The 22,066-nt window shown below is 40.1% G+C and overlaps 1 protein-coding gene across 1 annotated transcript in view; it reads left to right on the plus strand.

The window, feature by feature from the left end:
- Positions 1 to 12,109, plus strand: part of LOC308140552 (matrix metalloproteinase-17-like) — a 107,763-nt gene extending 95,654 nt beyond the window's left edge. Inside the window, exons 8-10 of the mRNA XM_080510379.1 lie at positions 1,617 to 1,769; positions 2,181 to 2,438; positions 11,139 to 12,109. Coding sequence (XP_080366505.1) covers positions 1,617 to 1,769; positions 2,181 to 2,438; positions 11,139 to 11,464 — 737 coding nt within the window. The 3' untranslated portion in view covers positions 11,465 to 12,109. The remainder of the gene's footprint in view (positions 1 to 1,616; positions 1,770 to 2,180; positions 2,439 to 11,138) is intronic.
- Positions 12,110 to 22,066: the final 9,957 nt, after the last annotated feature.

A 22,066-nucleotide genomic window follows, 5' to 3' on the forward strand; every position in this document is an offset into this window, starting at 1 on the left:
AGCAAGGTGTCCAACATTTTGGAGTTTTACAGATAAATGTGAATTTTGACAAAAAGCATCAGTGTGCCAGAGTGGCTCGGGTCCTTGAAAATGAGATTTTCTTTTTAAGTGATCTAGACCTCACTTGGTTGATTATTATGAGATAATTGGACCACATTTTTGTTTCATTAGCTCGTAATCGCAAGCCCCCATTTAACAAGCTAGTTAAACCTTTGCTTGTTTTCAGGAAATTAAAAATGGTACGTGGCTGTTCACCCTGACTTTTGCGTATAATATGTGTCTCTTTGAAGACACGAAGCAACAAATCCTAAAAGTACAAGACATTACCACTTATGTTATACCTCATATCGGGGTACTGTGATTTTCCCACCAAATTACTGAAGTCATTTCACTAAGACACTGTGACCCAGGTACCCTTGATGCCTTTAGAAGGCAACAGTCGAATTGAGGCCATTGGCCTGCACAGTCTACAGCTTACCTGACAAGTAATCAGTTGTATCAGCAACTAGTTCATGTGTGTCATTTCTGTGATGTTCCAGTGGACAACTTCTCTTTGGCTATTAAGTTGAATCCGAGCATGGCACAAGCTTGGTCAGGCTTTGAGTGTTTGTTTGGGAAGCTTCAGTTGATTGGACTGTCCTGTCCTGGAGTAACAAACTGATCTCGCTTGCATTTTCTTATGCAAATTAGCTACTTTCCCATGCCAAGGTTTGAGAATCAGAAGTCGTAAACTGAACTCCATAAATATAAATCATGTAAACAGAGGTTGGATGCTGCCAATATACGACTGCCCCATTGGGGATTCCACTCAAAACTCGAAGGATGTTGCAGTGCATATTTATTAGTGTTTTATTGCTCAGTGTCACAAACTGACAAAAAAACGTGTTTTTGCTTGGAACGTGAGTTTCATGTGGAACATATCTGCATTTTAATTCTCATGTTTAACGACACAACAGGTAGACGGGAGCGAGAATGAGTGAGTCTATAAAGCAAAACACAAAGGGACATTAACCAGCCAGGGGACAGAGTGGTGGCTCCAGCAATCAATAGAAACCCGAGTCATGCGTGACTCCGAGGGGTCATATCACAGTCCCACACACCATTACATATTCTGCAGCCTAAACAAATTGGTCCTACAGTAGCTGGGCTTTCATGCACTATAAATATTTTGTGCTGAGCCTGAAATTGATCCGTTTGGCTCACTGGCCAGTCTGACTTTCACAAATCAAAAGGGTTTTCATCATCCAAAACATATTTCACAAGAGCACTGTTATAACTGTTAATTCTATTTGTGTACATGGTGAGCATGAGCTGAGGTTTCTCTAGTTTTATAATTAGTTATTGTTCCTTCCAGTAATAATGGCTCCTGTTCATCTTCTATTTTGTTTTTCACGGGTACATCAAATGACCAATCAGGGAGATCACAGTGATTTATTTGAGCAGAGATTTAGCAGCATACTGGGATAGGCTTGTCGAACACCAAGATACTTCGTTTGCAGTGTGACTGAGAAAGAAACGTGTCACTGTCTGCTACTAAGAAAGCCAAGGAAGCAAAACACCGACAGAATATTCTGCAGTTATTTGAATCGATTGAGTCCTGTTCCTGTCTCTCACAGGGAAGTACTTCTGGCGGCTGACTCGGGAGAAGCACCTGGTGTCTCTTCGTCCTGCTCAGATTAACCGTTTCTGGAGGGGTCTCCCGCCTAATCTGGACAGTGTGGACGCCGTGTACGAGAGACCAGGGGATCACAAGATAGTGTTTTTCAAAGGTGAGTTTGTATGCTGGAATAGGAATAGGTTATTCTCACCAGCAAGTCATTCTCATTCAGCTCAATTTAATGTCTGTTTTCACCTCTTATTAGTTAAGGCAGTCAGGTCATCGATCTCCCTTTAATTTGGCTGAAGGTGGCTTTGGTAGTCAAAATGTCTTAGCCTCAAAGTTACTCTCATACGTGTGTGGTCAATGCATCACTGCATTTTAGTTTTTCCTTTATATTTTGATTTGATAATAAGTGTTATTAATGTTGTGTCATAATTGACAATATATACTGTAGACTTAATTGAATGAGTTTGAATTGAATCAATGCGATAAACAATGTATCTTTATAGATGAGAAATTTAAAAAAAAATTCCAGATATGAATATTTGTTTTCTTTGTGTTTCTGTGTCCCACCCTCCAGGTCTGAAGTATTGGGTATTTAAAGACAACAATGTAGAGGAAGGATATCCTCGTCCCATTAGTGACTTTGGCCTCCCAATGGAAGGCGTGGACGCTGCCTTTGTTTGGCTGCACAATGATAAGACCTACTTCTTTAAAGACAGCAACTACTGGCGCTACGACGACCACATGAGGCGCATGGACCTGGGCTACCCCAAAGACAGCAGCCTTTGGAAGGGACTTCCACCTCACCTGGACGACGCCATGAGGTGGTCTGATGGTGAGTGGCTGATAAAAGGCTCCCATGGTGGTTAAATGACACTTATGTGAAAAGATTGCAATGAGCTGATGTGACACTTTGAGTGGCATTCATCATTCGGTTCCGCACAGTACTTTTCACAATGATGCCGTCATGAATCTGACAAAACATGGAAGATCAAGCCACTGTATGTTTGTATTACTTGGGAACCTTTCGGAAGCTCACTACTTGAGTTTCTCGACAACAAACCTTTTCGATTGTGAGACACTGAGTCAGTCGTACTGGAGAGGACGTGAGAGTCTCCCCCTGCTCGCCAACAGCAGCCTTGACCTTTACACTGCAAACACTGTGGAGAGCCGTGTCGGGTGTTACGAATCTACAAGCTGGTGCCTCAATTAATCCATGCTGCCAGCGTGAGCCCAGCGTGCTCGGTCAGATGTACAGGGAGTGTTTGAGAAGCACTAAGACGGGATGACAAGATCGCCAATCTAATCAAGGAGGTCCAGCAGAGATTGTTTCTGTTGCATTAACCTTATCGCTATCAGTATGCCACAGTCGATCCTTATCCCCCCCTCCCTCCCTCCCCTCCAATCCGTCTTGTGATGTGGCTCTGCGTGTCGCTGCCCTGGGATGAAGGACAACTTCTTTATTTGAGTACTCAGTCATTTTTTTCTTTCTTATAATGCTGGACTGAGACAAAGCGTCTCTTGATGTTGTACATTGTTGATCATAATGCACTCTGTGGACCACCTGCAGTAAAGCGGCTCTCCGTTAAGCTTCAGTTATTTGCCTTTCAACTAGTTTTCCTGCTGCCATGACAGTGTGTCTCAAACATATGTATACAGATAATATAGACTCCAAACCAGTGGCGTATTCTTTTTTTTTGTAATGATTTGAAAAATTGATTGTTCTCAGATTTATTTATTTTTTTTCAAAGTAATTAAAAAAATCATCACCTAATACCAAATGATATCTCATTAATTCTTGGTACTAAATTGTTGCAAGCTACGTTATGAGTTTGGCATAGAATAGCAAACTATCATTTCATGAGAGGTTTCCCATGTTTGGCAACGTAACCACACACATCAGGGGATAATATATTGTTTTAAAGTGAAAATTAAATACAGCTTCCAAATTTATAGTTCCTTTTCTTCAGAAAAGTAGTTCATGCTCACAGTTTAAAATCAAACTCAAGTGTGCACAGATGACAATCATACAGTGACTGCCTTTATGCAATGCCATGATTTATATGTCATGGTTTGTCAGTGGAACACGCAAAATGTGGCATAAAGGTGTGTTTTGGATTTGACAGTCAGTAAAATATCAATTTAAGTACACATAATCATTTCAGAATACACATTTGTCAAGCTACGCAACCATTTGATTGCCTTTGTGCGTTCAGGCAGCTGGTAATTTGTAAAGAGAAGCTTGAAGCAATCACCTGATAGTAACAAACCAGCAACAAAGATGTTTATAGGAGTCAAACGTCAAAACCAAACTTACATATTTGTGTCGTCACTTTGGTTTTCACCCTATAGCACTTCTCCTTGAGTTACTTTGTATGCCTACCAAGCCTTTTGGCTCATTTCCACTTTGATTGTGATTTGTTTGGTAAACTTAGGTATGTGAGTGCCATCCTGTCACACACTGATCAGCATCTTTTCAGCTGATTGCGGTTCTCTGTGTCCACAGCCAAGACTCCACTCTTTTTGAGTGTCACACTCAGCTGTTGTCACTGAGTTGCTGAGCGTTAATGATGTTTCATCGCACGGCATGGGTAGTGCTTTCTATTTGAATATAATCAATGTGGTTCCAAAAAATTATTGTCATGTGTGACATTTCTGAAAACACATCAGAGGTAGTTTCACAGCCAAATGGAGAAGTATTGCTTTTCTGCTAACTGCTGCAAATTGGCCCAGAGGTTTCGTGAAACATCGTCAACCACTGACCCAATACTTAACAGTTAGTGTAGACAGACCACATCAGTCACCGATGACCTTTTTCTGACATAAATCCTACCGTTCTTTCATTGAGAAGTACCCTTCTGTTGCAACGGGCTGTTCTGCTTGTGCAGAATTGCATGTTTCTGTGGCAAATTAGATTTTCCAGGCAATGAAACGGGGAATGCATATTAAGCTGCGTGTCTGTGACAAGAGAATTAATATCAGGTCGCAGATGTTTCTGTATTACATAGCTGATTTTGATGGTTATTTCTAATAACTAACCTGTATGTAATCATGTAGTTACATTTTTTTAAAACAGGTACAATATTATTAAATGTTCATTTAAATGTAAAAAAAAAAAAAAAGCTGTTTAAAAGTATAAGGTTCTTTATTTCTACACGTGCTTCTCAGGCAAATGATTTTTTTTTTTTTTTTTTAAGTATTCTTTTGAGTTTTCTTAAATCTACACTGAATTATGCCAGGTGTTTAGAATTTGAATGAATAATTTATTGTACTTTCCTAGCAAATAGTGTGTAAAACAAAAAAACACAATTTGTGAGTAATAAGGTAATAAAAGTAACAACTTTAAAACCGGACAATACAGGAATCAAACAATCATTTCGCACATTATTTGTTGGATTCATCAATATGCAATGTTTTCAGTGGATGCGCAATGGCCTCCGATCATTTCACAATGGACATATTATCGAAATAACTGCACGTATACTGTGTGTCTGTAAAGAATTACGATAAAGTCCACGCCTCCAGTGTAATGCTTGAAAATGAACTTCAGCCATTGTTCTCATATTCAGTTTTATACTGATGTACTGTCAGGATATTCTGTTTTGTCTGCTCTTTCTGTACCAAGGACAACACTGTGAGATTGACTAAAAACACCATCTGGTGGTACAGAGTGGTATTGCCTGGCCGAACAAATTGAAGCAAGTTAATTTTTTGTAGTTTTCCCTACAGTAGTTTTTTTTGCTGTATGGAAACATTAATAGTGATATTATATTCCTTTTGTGTTGCTATAAAATAACTTCAATGACAAGTAAAGCTATCAAATACCGGAGAGCAGAGCATTTAAAGCGCATTTTGCTTTGATGTTGCCACAGAAAGCCTGAGATGATGTTCAAACAGAAATTCATACAAAGGGCTACAAAAAAGAAAACACCAATGAAAAGTATGCATAGTTCTTCCCATTCAATTACTGTAGTTGCTGAAGGCTGTGTGGGCGGGAATGTTCCTCCCTTCTCATTTCCCTCTCCTTCACCTCTCTGTAAACTTTCTCCTAACCTCCCCCCCCCCCTTCCCTGAAAGTGGTGGGCTTTATGGGAGGAGGTGGGCTAATGCGATCATAAGAAGAGCATGTCACGCCTAAATCCACCATGTCAGTAATGTTTACACAGACTGTGCATCTGTGGCTTTAAAGCAGGTCTTTACTTCTTACAAAATGCAAAGCACCTTCATTGAAGTGCACGCATGTACTTGAGCATGAATATATGGACCTGTGAGCTCGCAGCTGGCTGGGTGTGAATATGTGTGCCATTAACATAGTGGTAAACTGTAGGATCATGTATTACGGATAATTTGTGCGGGCAAATAAATTGTAAGAAATAGGTATGGAAGTTTGAAGACTTGGGTCTTTCGAGTGCCCAAGCCTTTCTTTGAGTTAGCTTTATATCCATAACTAAACTTATCTGTTACTACCTTCAGTTATTAATGTGCATGCATAAAATAGTAATAAAATGTTGTTTTGAAAAGGTAACCGTTATTTTGTGGTGCTCACAATTCATATATGAATCACCTCTCTTGTTTTTCCAAGTACTTTTTGGATGAATTCAATCATTGCCACAAGTCAACTGTAGCTTGCCCCAGTAGTTCCTAATTGGTAAATACCATGTATCCAAACTTTAGGAAACCTAAAATAAGTCTGATTTTTTTGGAAGTTCAGCAGCTTTGAGAAATGTATTCTCCCCCTAATTCACATGTTTTCTCACGACGACTTCAGTGATATTTCAAATTATAATTCCAAAGATGGTCATAGTCTGCTCTGATGTGCAAATAAGTTGTCTGACCTTGGTGTAGATGAAAGACTAATCGAATCCTGCAGTACACTACAGTATACTGTATGATTTGAGCAGTTTGTCCTCAGTTTGGATCTCAGAGCTTTGACTGTTTTGTCGTTTGAAGTTTCCATAAGCTTCAGCCATTTGCTGCTAAATGGGTCACCAACTAGGAATTGTCAGCAATGGATGAATGTTGGAACACCTCCTGGAGGATTTGTTATCCTTCTCTTACTTGTTAAGTCTCCCATTTACATCTTTGTTCCTCCGTCACAGCTTCCCTCGCTTTTGTCGCATGTTGGAGTTTTGTCCCAAATATGTCAAGATCGGAGGGCCCCGGTTCTGCAGATTCGTTTATTCCACATTTTTTTTTCACACATAGTGACATACACCTGGCAGTCCATGTAATACAAGCAAGGATACTCGCACATATAATAACACCCTGTTTGTTTCGGTTATGTTTCAGTGTGAAATAAATGGCAGCAGCCCCTGCACACAGGACTAAAAACCAACCTTCTTCCAGCCAATAAAACCGTGAGCGTACGCTGTGCCTCCGTACACTTAGCAGGTTTTTCTGAGTATTTTGGCTGCTCTTTGGCAGCCTGCATTTCCTCTTCCCCTGAGATGGTGAGCTCAGTGAGGAGAGTCAACCAGACCACTATGTCTGCACGGAGTAGTATAAAGGTGATCTCAGGAGGGAACTGTAGCTGCTTGCGGTTGTTGACCCCCATGTTTCTAAGCAGGCCAGTTTCCAGGAACAGTTAATAGCTTACCATGTTTCTGAAATAAATTGATGCATTACATGTTGCTGTCTGGAGGATTGTATGATTGGTGCTGGAATTGCCAGCCAGTGGCCATTGTTATTATAATAGACAAATGTAGAAATCAAGGTGATCAAACCAAATGTGAATAAGGTGACTGTCGAGTGAATAGCAATGGAAGCCTTAATTTAGTACCAAAGTTATGCAAGAGTACCATGTAGCTCATGTAGCTTTTGTTTTAAACTGAAAAAAATCTCTGTGGCTTCACCTTTTTGAAACTTCAACCCAAAACACATTCTCTCACTCAGTACTAAATCTATGGTGTGTCTGTCGCTGGTAGAAATTAATATTTGAAACATTTTTTTAAATTTCTGGACTATGGCTGTCTGCTCTCATTCCAAATGAGTGCTGCCAAACTGCCACTCACTCAGCAAAGAAATTCTGCCAACTCGCTTCAGATCGTGCCATGGCCCCAAAACAAGCAGATGCTTAAAACCTCTGCATATTTGTACAGATTCCTTCTTCATTTTTAAATGCAGTTATTTTCTTCCAATATTATTTCATTTTTTTTAAGTTTTGTTGTTTTGAGAAAAGAAAATGTGCAAAGCATCCAAGCTATCGAGACTTTTAAAGGCGCATAAAACAATATATAGCCAAAATGCAGCCCGTGCCTGAAGCAGTCATAAAGATATACTGTGATATAAATCCACATTTAAAGGGTAATATATTAGTACCGTTTTATAACAGTCGTAAGGTAAAAGCGAAATCTTGTGATAGTTAATTTGTTCCAGGCTCACATTGTAAAACCAACATGGTCCTGACATTTGCTTTGATACGACACAAGGTTCAGATCGGGGTCTGGTCCCCAGGTGTTTGAGAAAGGTTACCTGCTGTTCTGTCCTAATGACGACGCCTCAATGGCTGTGGATGAGCTTTGGTGCTTTTCCCAAAGAGATTAATAAGTTGCCCATCAACCGGCATTGTTTTGGACACTTTTAAAATAAAGCAAATACCTCTTTTATATCAGGTGGCTTTCCAGATTAGGCTTTGATTGAGCACTTGCAGTTGTTCAAATGGGCACAGAAATAACTCATTCACATGAAATCCTCAGTCCACTCTCTGGGGGACGGAAGGTCACGTCACCGCTCTCACCTGCAGCAACTCCCGCATGAATGTGCAGAGAATCTTAGCGTCTTAGTTTTGGCCAGTTTCAGAAGTCCATCTCCGTCTCTGCGTGTGCGCAAAACAAACTGGCGAGACAAGAGAGAGGGACATTCCGCCCAAACCCATGATTTTTCAGGAAGACACGTAGATTTTTCACACATTTATATAAATAAGAACACAGACTTCCACGTATGCTGTGTGCATTCCTGTGGGCAATGGTACTGGAGCCACATCAAAGCCTTTATCTGCCTTTAGGCGGCTTCAAGTTCTACCAGCCGAGGATGAAGGGAGAACGGCGAGGCAGAAAGAGCAGAGAGAAGTGAAGAGGACATGGTGACAACTCATGTTGAACAGCAGTCAGAGTGGCGTTTCGGAGAGGCAGAAGTCCTGGAGAAATCGCAGCTTTTAGAAGAAGATAAGTACGAGGATGATGAGGAGAAATTGTGTGATCTCGGCATGAAGAGAGCAAGTCATGAAAGGCAGCAAAAGAACATCTATACTGCTGGTTTTGCTATTGTCTTTTCAAAAGATGTTTTTTTCAAGTGAGAAGTGAGAGATATTCTTAAGGAAACCCAAGAAAGTAAACCTACTTCGGTAGGTGTTATTGTGCATCTTAATAGACCTTGTCGGTTCTCATCAGTGACTAGGTCTTTATTAAATGTGATGCAGGTCTTTATAAATCTGACTCATGATACTTGATATTGGCATTGTTACTCTGATATATATTTACTTTAGCTGCTACAAGAGATTGCTGCTGAACTAGGTTGTATTCTGTTTACTTGTGCAGTGAAAAGCTTCCTCTTATGAAAGGTGCATAGTTCTAGGAATGCCCTCCACTCGGTTTGTAAGGGTTTTTTTTGTCGACATTATAGTTAACATAAACACTCCTTTGTTTGCTTTATTCACCAACAAGTTTGAGAACATTTCAAGACTCCAGACTAACAACATTCATTATTAGTTTTTCCCCTCATTAGGACACTAATGAGCGTGTTGTTTATTTGAGTTTGGGAAACCAAAATTACTTGGTTTTAAAGACATGTGGGAGGCCTGAATGAATGTTTTGACACTCAGTAGATTTCTGTTCATTTGAATTACTTTTGGCTTTGATAATAGAAAAACAAAAACACCTGGTATGTTTATTTTATATTAGTTTTTAATGTCTATGCCTCAAAGCAATTCCCACTGCATTGCCTCTGCCATATTGGCATTGACCACCAGAGGCTGCTAAAACACCACTTTATTCCATGTAGATGTGTCCTATTACTCTTTATCCAAGTGTCTAAAAGCAAAAATTGCAATTCGGTTGAACTTGAATTTTACTTTGCATTACTATTTGGGAGATTAACCTGAGCATGACCCTCCTGTTTGTAGTACAGGGATATTTTTGTGAGTGTGCACCATATTCCTAGCTCTGTTTAGCGACATCATACATATTCATCTGAGAAAACAGTTTCACTAATGATAATTTAATAAACGAAATTCATTTTCTATATATAGTGTGAAAAGGGCTCTGTGGGTCCAAAAACACAAGCTGGCAGCAATACTCAAAAATAAGATTAGTATGGTATTTACAAGCTTGGATGCTTTAAATTAAAACCTCCCATAAAAAAATGCCTGTAGCAGAACTAAGCACGGCTTCACTCCTGAGAACATGTCAATATATAATTATTGATCATCTGTCAGCTGTCACCGCTCCCCACACTGGAACTGTACCTTTAAAGGCAAAGCCCAACTTCATTAGTAACATTCATTAAGCACACTTAAAGACCCAAGCAATGATGTGAGGGACCTGAAGACAAACTTTTTTTCTTTTTTTTATTCGTGTAGTTTTCATTGTGATACCTCACCACCTTCATAAAATCCAGATCTCTGGAGCAAGCAGCCCATTATGCTCCCTGCGCTAACAGGCACATTTCCTTCTTGGGATAATGAACGTTTTCCACTCATTACTTCTCGTGATTGTTGCAGTTATATGCACAAAAGCCATTTTTTTTCATCTTAGTCACCTTTTAGACCTTCAGTCATTTGGGGTCATTTTCTTCCCCTCGTTTCTGTGTAAATCTCACTAATGACATCATGTGGAAGCACTTTTATAATCTGGCTATTGTATTTTTATTTCCTTTCCTTGAAAAGAGGTCTTCTTACTCAGTAGTATGGAGGACAATAAAACTATGGGTTTTTTTATGTGAGGCTTTGTGTTTTTGATTATTATTATTATTATTATTATTATTATTATTATTATTATTATTATTATTATTAATAATAATAATAATAATTAATTTAATTTCTTGCTTTATTGCTTTTCATTAAAGAAGTTATTTCTCATGGCCATACAGTGAGGTAGTGGTAAGCACTTTTCGGTGGCATATATACGTTCAAACTGTCCCTCGATACATGGACTTCCTCCCACTGCATGTTCACAAGGTCAATATGTGATTGGCATTCACAAAAACACAACACTATGCACACAGCTTTGCATTCCAACAAGCAGCATGTATATATTTCTTTGCCAAAAGAGCCAAAAACTTCACAGGTCCAACGGGGAGGGATCAACATTGGCTTACATGCATTTATTGTAGGTACAGTTAGATTTGGGTCCGACACCAGGTTTTGATTAGAAATAGGGACATCTGGGAAGTCTTTTACATAAATGGAAATGCCTCACAAAGCATTTATGGAGAAGTTGTAAAATTGGAAAGAATTACTTTACATTGTTTTCTGCTCCATGTCTTTCTCCAGAGATACAATATCTTATTAGTATTTTCTCCTCTGCTTTTCCTCCAAAAGGTTCATCCTATTTCTTCAAAGGGAAGGAGTACTGGAGAGTGCCGGGCAGCGACATGGAGGTAGAGGCAGGATTCCCCCGCCTCATCGCCAAGGACTGGCTGCTGTGCACTGAGATGCAGTCGGACTCTCCGGACGCTGATTCCAAAAGCACCGAGACGAGGGTGAACGTGCACCAGCACCCAGACCACGCAGAGAACGGGTACGAGGTGTGCTCCTGCACCTCCGATACCGCCTCGCCTTTAGGTGCCCGTCCCTCCCCGTCCCCCATGTGGCTGCTGCCGCCGCTCTGGACGCTCTCGCTGGCCCTCCGATCTGAACTGCTATGATGCTAAAGCAAAGTTCTTCAGCCGGGGTCAAGACAAAGAGAGAGACACTCACCGGTGGAGGGCCGGTGGACACTCAAACTGGAAAATTTTGTTCATATTTAAATATCAATCAGTATCTTTTTGCTTTTGTTTCGCTGTTATTTATTTAACATGCCATTTGATGGTCATCTAAAGCGCCTTGCAGTATGGGTAGTGCACATTGTCATCATCATCATACCATCGAACTTCAGCACCTATCTCACTGGGCTGCAATGATTAGCAACTATTTTGGGACAGAGAAAATGTGATGAAATTTGCAAAATTTCATCGGATTCACACGACGTTGGTTGTTTACATTTGTCACATAAACGCCCAATGAAATTTGAGTCAAATTTTCCTGGAGTTTGCATGCGTTCGTTTGAAACTCCAGAGCAGAAGCTGCTGAATCTTTAATGACAAAACGATATTGCAAAGAACTTGAGACCTCCACAATGACTATGAGACTATTTTGCAGAGTGAAAATAGGGCAGGGTTTTTTTTTTTTTTACATATTCAAAATTCAAGCAGCACATTTGCCAAGCCTTTGTTGTCACTTGAGGAAATTGCAAGCCCCTGTGAATGTTTCATATGGTTTGGAAACTCCTTCACGTACTCCATTCGCTATTTGTCACAGCCCAGTGAGATAGCATCCTGAGGTACACTTGGTAAGCATCGGCTCACTGATGAACGAAGCTCGAGTGTTGCGTGTCACAGACGGAGTCACACAAAACCAGAAGTTGCATCTGTTGCTTTATTTTATTGAATGAAGGCCTTGTTTGCTTAGAAGGTTGAAGGACCGGGTCTGATCAGACATCCTCTCACCAGCCTCTTCATGGGGAACATCCATGACATCAACATCTGGGTAGTAATTATTATTTTAGACCTGAGAGTTTGCAGAATATCAATGAAATGCAGTCCAGCACTTTTCCTTTGTAAAAATCTGATTTTATGATAGTGTACCTAATAAAGTGGCTGGTGGGTGCATGTTCACGACATACAACAGTATCCACTTGAAGCCATCACAGTTTTCCATATACGTCAGGTTTACAGCAATAATGACGAGCGTCCCTGGGTGTACGAAAGCGTAATATATTCTGAAATCAATCTCTTAGAGGAATAAGTAGATATTTTGAGAAATGTACTTTCCTGCTGAGAGGGAGATGGGAAGGCTGATACCACTTTCATATCTTTCCAGCAAATATTAGAGGAGAAAAAAGGATTGTGGAGGGGAGTTGTGTCTGCATCGGATATCTAATGTGTCGCATTGTTTTTTTTTACTCCAGTGCTTCTCAAAGTTCGTTTTTTTTCTTATAACTGATCATCTTTGAAACCTCAGTTTCAATCAATAATACTTCTTCCCAGCTAAAAATATTACTGACGACACAACATTAAGTCCATTTAAAGTGGTAGAGCAACATTTTTTATCATCACCATTGGGTTTATTATAGAATAGCCATAGAACTGTAAAATGGACGGATACTAGTTTGATGACTTAAAATCCTCAAGATGTTTTAAATTCATTGATGCTTCAACTCTTAACTCTAAAAAGGCTGCTGTATTTCTATTAAATTGAGATTCAGTTTCCCTTGCAGTCTACTAATTTTGCTAATTGAGCTCTCGTAAAGCTTTTTTGTTGGTTTAATTTAATGGAAGCCAACAATTGCATTAAAACTAGCAAAATGTTATTGTTTGCCTTATTGAACATGATTAATGAAGAAAAATTCTGATCTCATGTAATGTTTTTAACTACTTAGAGAGGTATGACTACAGGGTTGCCCCTTCCTTCTCAGGTTGTCACTTCTTTCAAAAAGAGCAAGTCAAAATGATTGACTGTAATTTTGTAAATAAAAAAAGAATAAATCACACAAATAAGACTGTTATGCCATAGTCCACACATGATGCATTAACTCAGACTGAACAAACCACCTACTAATTTATATAATTTGTATCTGCTAATATCAAATGTTAACTTCTTGATACACTCATGGGTAAAAAAAACAGGATGGCAGGTTCAAGTACTATTACATCATTTTCTCATTTTTAACAGCTGCTGAAACTGGCAGCAACCGCGGATGCCATCAAACGACCACAAGGTCAACAGTTACCATGAAAACCAGTAGCACCGCCTCCTCACACCTCTGCCATCCTCTGTTACTTTTTCCTTGTGATGTTAACGGCTCCATTTGTTGCTCAATAATCGTGCAAAACTTTAGAGAAGTTATACCTTCAAGCTGTTGTGACTTGTGTATTAGAGGAGCGGAGCTCTCAGACTGGTACAGCAGGTGATCTACCTGCACTAACTTTGCCATCTTCTGAACAAACATGCTTGAGGTATCGGGCACCTCTGTAGTTGTACCTCCATAATTGAAAAGTATAAAAATTACGTATATTTTGTGCCATTAGTCCGATTTTGTGACCTTTGAAAAAGAGCTGGAGCGTCAATCTTATCATGCAAGAAGGCAAAGAAGTGAATCTCCCAAAATGTCAAACTATTGCTTCACATCATCCCTTGACAGACTGCTAAATGCCTCCCAGTGATCCCCACAACTCCTATGGTTTAGCTTCAGGCTGGCTGCAGTTGACTTTATAGCCACGGTTCGGACTTTAGGTCCACCGATTCCAGAGGAAAAAGACCGGATTTCCACCGAACCTGACAAAAAGGCCTGCCTGAAAGCTTGGAGTCAGGGTGAAAAATGACAAGCTGGGATATAGATACTGCGGTTAGACAGGTGACTGACACCGTGGCACATATCAAGGCAGACAGGCGAAACATATCCAGGGATGTAGCGTGGATAGATAGTTTGGTTTCCAGATGAATGGCCCCGTGGGAACCTGACAGGAAGACTTGCGACTGGAGCGATGGATGCCGACAGCTAAATGAATGGCGTTCGGAGGCGTAAACGGAAAGACAGGTGAATGCCAGCCAGTGCGGCTATAGAAAGGAGCACACTGGGACGAGGGAGAATGAGACAAATGAATGTTAGTCGCGCCAGTCAAACAAGTTGAAATCCATGACTCTTTCATCGTCGCTTCAATGCCATTATCTTCGCTTAAATCCTTTACTCCCACGCTCTCCGAGTAAATGTTGCTCATGTATTTACACAAAACTCAGTATTTTCACAGAAGCATTCCCTGCTATGATGGTCAGCGATAATATTGGTTTTGTTGTATTTTTTTTATTGTAATAAATACAGATAGATTGTGAGTCCATATCGCATTGGTCTTCTCACCGACAAGCTTCTACTGGCGGCATCCTCCGCAGACCTCACAAGATAGCAACCAGATTTATTGTTGCTGATATATTTACCTACAGTTTAAATATAGACTCAGATATATTTGCGTTGAGATGTTCCATGGTTGCTGCAAACCAAGTGGACTGTGTATATTTCAAGCTGTGTTTTCTAATGTAAAATATTTTTGTAGAAAAATTAAAGAATCCAAACAACTACTGTCTGCTCACTGTGGTTGCATGTATTTGTGCCGCGATGGGTTATTTTGAGACCCGCTGCTGCTGCTGGGGCTGAGCGGGTAATTATTTAGCACCAATGCTAAGAAGCTGAGGCTTGAAGGCAGATGACAGCTTGTAGACACCAACAGGGAGCTGCTCCTCATCTCTTTGATGTTTCCTCTGGTAACGGTCACTGCTACTGATCGGGAACCAAACTGTATCATGTCAATCACATCACTCACCTTGAGTCTATGTTATAATTAAACCATAATTATTTTTTTTTTTGGGGGGGGGACACACAATTGGATCTATTTCATGTTTATTATTGTAAAATGGTCACCAACTGCACAATGTAGATACAAAAACAATTTTAAGAAAAAAGCTGCAATATTTCAGTGTTATTGTTTGACTATAAAACTGTCTCAATGTCAGTGATGTGATTTACTTGATGTGAAAAATCACTGTGTGAATATGAGTGCTAACCACAACACCGCTGTGCAGCCCATGCTATTTTTGAAAGTTTGTTTTGATGTGTTCACACTTGTCAGGTTTGATCTGATTAAAACACACCGTGTGTATGTGTGGTTAGCTCAATACATTTGTGGAAGTGTAAACATAAACGCTGCCAATCAAACCCTAGTCTGCCCCAAACAACAGGACCTGGAGTGAAAAAGCATGTTTGCACAGTCCAATTAAGGTTTGACTGAAGTTTGAACACAGAGACCTCTGAATGGATGAATGCAGGATGTGATGGGCTTCAGTTGAACATTCAGTTTGTAGGAAATTTCACCTGATTGCTGTGATATAAGAATTCTAGTCTTTTTTTTTTTCTTTACACCAGTGTTTCCCAACCTTTTTGACTGAAGCCATCCCAAACACCCTCTCTGATCTCTGCTTTGCCAAAACATTACAGTGAAGCCAAACTTTGGCAGACAGTTTGACTACGACAACATTAAAAGACAGAAATCTTCTGTATCAATGCAGTGGACTGTTTACCAAGACTCTAGATTTTAGCACCGCCTCATATTATGTTTGTCTTTGATTTGCTGAAGTAGAATTTTTGACAACCCGGAGCAGGCAAAGCCTTGGGCTCCCTCAAGTGATTTATGGTGACGCCCAAGGGGTTCACACACCCTAGATTGGGAACCACTGCTTTGTGCCATTGGTGAGTTCTTGTCATGTAAAAATGCCAACTCAGTAATTTCATATACATTGCACTGCACTTGGTCCACCAAGCAACATCGTAACAGCAGTCCTGTGTGCCCTTTGCCATGTCATTAGAAGCAGAATAATGAGCAGAAAGCAAACCCAACTGTAATGGAAATTGTGGTTTTCTCCTTTAACCAGGTATTGACGTCCATTTGGTTGCTGTGAAACAACAGTAATGTATGTGTTTGAGTAGGGATAAATATTTAAAAGACAGTTTGCCTGTTCCTATATATATATATAGTTTTCTCCATATCTTTTTATTTATTACAGTCCAAAAACATGTTTTAGTTTGACTGGTGATTTCAAACTGCTGCATGACTGTGCGTCTCTGTGATGGATGACCTGTCCGTTGTGTGCCCTCCCCTCAACCAGAGACAGGTGGGATCTGCTTCCTTGCCTCTCCACCTCACATTGGACAAAGATAGTTTGCTTGAAAAGTATGACTTTTCTTGTGGTGTGAGTATATCATGTTTGATATTAGACATTGTTTGAATGAGGATCTGTTCCTTTGGAAAGTGAATTCATACATACATATACAATAATTAGATTTGCATTAGTCGAGGACTGAATAGAGTCAAATTAAATATGTTATCATTTCAGGTCAAAGAAATGCTGTTTATGCATTTATCTTCTATACCATTTAATCCTGTCCAGCATCGCGGGGCAGTGGAAAACACAGAGAGACTGACAACCACACACTCACATTCACACCTCGAGCCAATTTATGGGCACCGATTCATCACCTTGCATACATGTTTTTGGGCTGCAGGAAGAAATCAGACCTGGAAGAAGCCCACACATACATGGGGAGAACATGCAAACTCCACCCAGAAAGGCCCCTGCTATTTGTACCTGGACCCTCTTGCTGTGATGTGAGAGTACCAACCACTGTGTGGCCTCTAGGCTGTTTGTAATAAATATAAAGTGTATAATTGCCACAAATGTTGGAGGACAATATGGAGGACAAAAGATATTGCTCCACTGCCCCCTAAAAGCCTGATGAAATAATGACTGTCACTAAAAGACACACACATAACCAAGCTTCGTTCTATTTTGGCATCAACTCCCTTCGAAAAGCAATAACTGCTATTTTTTTCCTCCCGCTGCTCCGTTTACAAGTGTGTCTTATATTCTGTGTCCCAAGATTACATGCACAAACGCAACTGCCTTTGTGTTCTGTTGTAATAGGCTCTGCGTCTGTTGTGCTTTTCAATATACTCCTCTAATTTATTATCATGTTAGTTTAAAATGGATACATTGCTATTCCCTACAGCATTCCCCTTCTTTTGTCACGCCTTGTAGGCTCAAGGTGTGACACCACAAAGAGCAGCAATTTTTCTTCCCGCCTCTTGACACACTTGAGTGGTGTTAATTAACTGGTGTGGCTCAGTGGTTGCACCAGGAGAGCACCTGCTCCCGGGAGCAAACTCAGCAGCAGGGATTGGTCACTTTTGAGCAGTTTGTCCAGCTGATCCCATTCTGAACATGATTACTTCAACATCTACTGTGGCTGTTTATTATTATTATTATTATTATTATTATTATTATTATTATTATTATTATTGTTATATTTTTATTGTTAATTTTTACAGTGTTTAATGTAAAACTTTTTTTTGTGTGTTTTTTTATATTATTAATTTAATTTAATTTATTAATTTGTTTTAATATTAGCAGGCTTCAGCTTGATTCATCTTAAAACTCCACATGCCAGAAGTATAAATTACGTATTGTGCAGTTTTGTTTGTTTTCTAACATCTTTGCATTAAAAATGTCTGTTAATGAGCCCTAATCAGCATATTATGTGAAGACTATCCCTATCAAGTGACAGAATTCTCAAACCACCATTGCCATAAACATGAATTCTGCAGGAAGATAAAGAGAAGAGAGGGCAGACAACAGGGGAGAGGTGATATAAGTTAATGACATGCAATGGTGACATACGAACCGAGCAAAGGTGATCAGTGCAGTCAAGATTTCCCAGTAGTCTAAACCTATAGCAGCTAAACTACAAAATGGCCCAGGGTGACTTGAGCCAGCTGCAACTATGGTACTAGCATTCTCAGCCTGAGATGAAAAGTAGAGGCTGCGTTAGGCTTTAGAAACTCTAGGAATCTTCTGGTGGAACAACATAGGACTAGCAGCTCTTTAGTAAGCATAACCCTGCAAAGTTATTTCACATGAAAGTCAAAGGATAAATCCTGGTCAAAGTTAACAGGCAAGTTCCTCACATTGTTACTGAAATTCAACGTACAGTGTGACTTTATGTGCAAATAGTCTGAAGTGGTTTTGGGCCACAACAACTTTATTTTTTTCATCTGAATTCAGATGCAGACAGATGACAAACTCACAAGTCCACAGTAAGTTGAAATGCAACACTAACAGCCTGAATGAAGGAGCTCACCTGCTGAGTCCGCTGTTAAGCAGTGTATGTAATGGTGTGTGTCCGGACACCAAAATTGTAATGCTCCCAACAGTCGCTGCACTGTGAAGCAGGTAATGCTGTCAAGATTCTCGGCTTTCAGTTGATGCATGGCAGTGTGGTTCAGGGAGGGATATGCAGAGAGAAAGAGAGAGCTGTTTCTAGCTCACATAGTGGGAGAGAATAGTTTTGGCAGGCTTGCCGGAGCGGGCTCTGTCTCTCCTCTCTCCTGTCACATTTCCACCATAGGGTCAATATTGAATTCAAGACTTGCCCACACATGCCGGGCAGGAAGGGAGTAAAAGGTACACTCAGTTCACTTCCTCCTCAATGCTGAATTGTGAGCAGAGGCATCACCTACACTGCTGATATCTCCTGTGACAGGGCTGGACATGGAAGAAACATGCCGGTGTGAAAACAGACACGGCGAACTGGCGATGCTTGAAACCATAATGTAACGATGGATCTGGGAGCACAAACATAGCACCCTGAGAATATCCAGAAATTCAAGAAGGGTTTGTTTTGAATCGGGCGCACAGCTGCCGCAGTCATGTCAAAGAGCGGAGCAAAGATGATAAATTCAGGCTGATATAAAGCCAAACAGGTAGAGCGAACCACAGAATTTTAAAGACCTGAGATAAAGGTCAGTGAATAAAGGAAGAGACACTCCTCTGTTATTTCTCTCCTAATCCTGCCGGACTGTCAGTCTGGTCTTTCCCCAAACAAACTGTCACATTTTATAAAGTAATGACTGTGTGGGGCACCAAACAGCCTCAGCCAAGCAGAGCAGATTCACTAAAGAAATGGTACTGCTTTGCATATAAACAGTAAGCTTGCATTGTGTATATTTGAGAATATAATAAGTGGTGCAATTTTAAATTTAATATATCTTGAAATCTTTAGTGAGCAGTCAGTGCACCCTAGGAACTAATAAATGTAATTAAGAAGACGATGAGCTCCTCTAATTAAATTCATATTGTTTTGGTAGTGATAGTTTTAGCAAAGAAACACTGACTTTATCTTATAGTCTGAAGTTTGATATTGAGACCAGATGAGATACGTTTGGGGATGACGCAGATGACATTAAATAACAATCAAAAACTGCCAAGTCTTTATATGTCCAACAATCTATCTTCTACACAGTTGTATCCAAAGTAAGAATAGGTAGCAGGAAGTTGGTGTTAAACCCAGCAGACAATGAGTGGAAAACGGCGTGCAGCCTGTACAGGTTGCTGGTCCAACACGGAGCAAAGCTGGAGGAGTCTACTGACTGCGTCTGTATGCTTTCGTATGTGGAATGAAACTGGACCACTGAGAAATAGCAAAGAGAAAACACCAAGACTTCACACACTATGACCTCCAAGCCCTGGTGAGGCAACACCACCATACCTGTACAGTAAATAAATCTCCTTAGTCCCGATATTGCCTTCATTCTATTATCACTATGGCCATTTGAGGTTGGAACAAATGTTGCCTCTTGTAGTTTTATTTTATTTATATAACACCAAATGGGACATCAATCATTCCAAAGCACTTCACATCCCACACTGCAAACTATAACGATATTGATGACAGTAGGAAGAAACTAAACTCCCTTTTAACAGAAAGAGAGGTGTTTTGGTTGTTTTTTTTTGCAGTATGTGCATTTGGGGAAACCTTATCCTGTAATGTATCCATGTATTGGAAGTGATATAGTGTAGCAACAGCCTGCAAATACTCTGATCTGCTGCATTGGCAATACTAAGACCCTGGAACTTCCTCACATGGGGAGGATGGACCCATTACTGGAACTCATTAAGCCTTTACTTTTGTTACTATGACAACCCAAGCTGTGTGATATGAAAAACACAAGTTTGTTTTGTGTGTTCTTCAGCAGGACTTGGAGCTACGTGACACTTTACAAAAGCTTTACATCCAGTCTATGAATACCAATACACCCCACCCCCACCACCACACACACACACACACACACACACACACACACACACTTGTAATAGAGTGTATTGAATTTCCTTCAGATTCTCACTTTAATTATTTGCCATGACCTATTGGTGGGGATCATCAAGTCGAGCATAGCAATGCAGCATGCAGACAAAACTATTATGCTGATCAAGTCATTGTACCTTCATTTTAGTGCAGAGCCAGGTTTGAAAAAAGCGGTGACCTTCATGGCAGGATTAGCGGCTATCCGTCTGCATGAAAGGCTGAAGAGATGCACCAGGCACAGCACCCTACCACCCAGTGTTATCTTTGACAACAGTGCCCTTTGAGGTCGTCTGGCAAATATAACACAGTCATGATAGAGAGGCTTCAAATCAAACGTTTCATTAAAACTCTAATTTGTTCAGTTTTACTAAAATGTTCGGTGATGAATGCCTCAAGGCTTTCTGACATGAAAAGAAAGCAGAACACAATTGTAAATGCAACGGAAACCTTGAAATCCAGATACGTGCAAGATTAGCTTATTTTTTCATAAAAAGCAGTGTTAATGTAATACTTTCCCTCTATTTTCAAATCACTTATAGTTTACTGTGTTCCTTTTTCCATTTCAAGGCATTTAATATACCTGAACTCAACTTAATAAGTTAATTATTAATTATATCATTAATACCAAAGAACACACCTGCTTTTGTGCTGTTGTGGTTACAAAAGAGAACAGAAAGAACTTGGAGCACATGAGGACCTTCAGGAACAGATCACTGCCTATAAACTGACTGCCTACAAAGGAAGGGCTGCTATAATTTAATGGATCCCAACAACCCTGGACATTACATGTTCTCACTGCTGCTTTTCATAGGGAGATACTAACATGCAACATTCATTTTTCAACTTTTGGCCATGAAGTGTGCCAATTAAAACAGCAAAAATGTACAAATAGTTCATGTCTGTTGTTGTTTGTATTGTTTGGCACTTGTTTCTCTATTCTTATGTAGCTTAAGTCAAGCGAACAATGCTCCATTCATTCACCCTCATCTTACATATTATTTCATCAACCTCAAGGTCACTAGGTGGAGTCCCCAAGAGATTGTGAATGGAGGGACAATACACCTGGACAGGTCATCAGTCTCATGACATACACACAGAAATCCCCCCCAAGCCCAACCCAGACTCAAGCCAGGCTTCAATTGTTATCATGTGAGAATGCTAATCACTCCACCTCTTTGCAGCTAAAAAACCCCCAATGCTATAGTTTAGATTTTTGCTTTTTAAAATGTATAATTGTGCTGAATGATCATTTTGTACACTCGGAAAGGACTAATTCACAGACACTAAATCAGGGGTGTGCATAATGGGGCACCATTATTGGACGTCAACAAGTTTATTCTTTCACTTCACAAACCACAGCATGCAATAAATTTTATATCGGCCAAAGAGAACCAATCAATCATCCTGTAGAAACCACAGGGCAGCAGAAAATACCCCTAAATCGGAGCAAACACCCGCTGAGTGGACACCTGTACTAGTGGCTGCTGGGTCACTTAGGGCCAAATCAGCCAACTGTTCCGAC

The sequence above is a fragment of the Blennius ocellaris genome (genome assembly GCF_963422515.1).
Source record: "Blennius ocellaris genome assembly, chromosome: 15".
Classification (NCBI taxonomy): Eukaryota; Metazoa; Chordata; class Actinopteri; order Blenniiformes; family Blenniidae; genus Blennius; species Blennius ocellaris.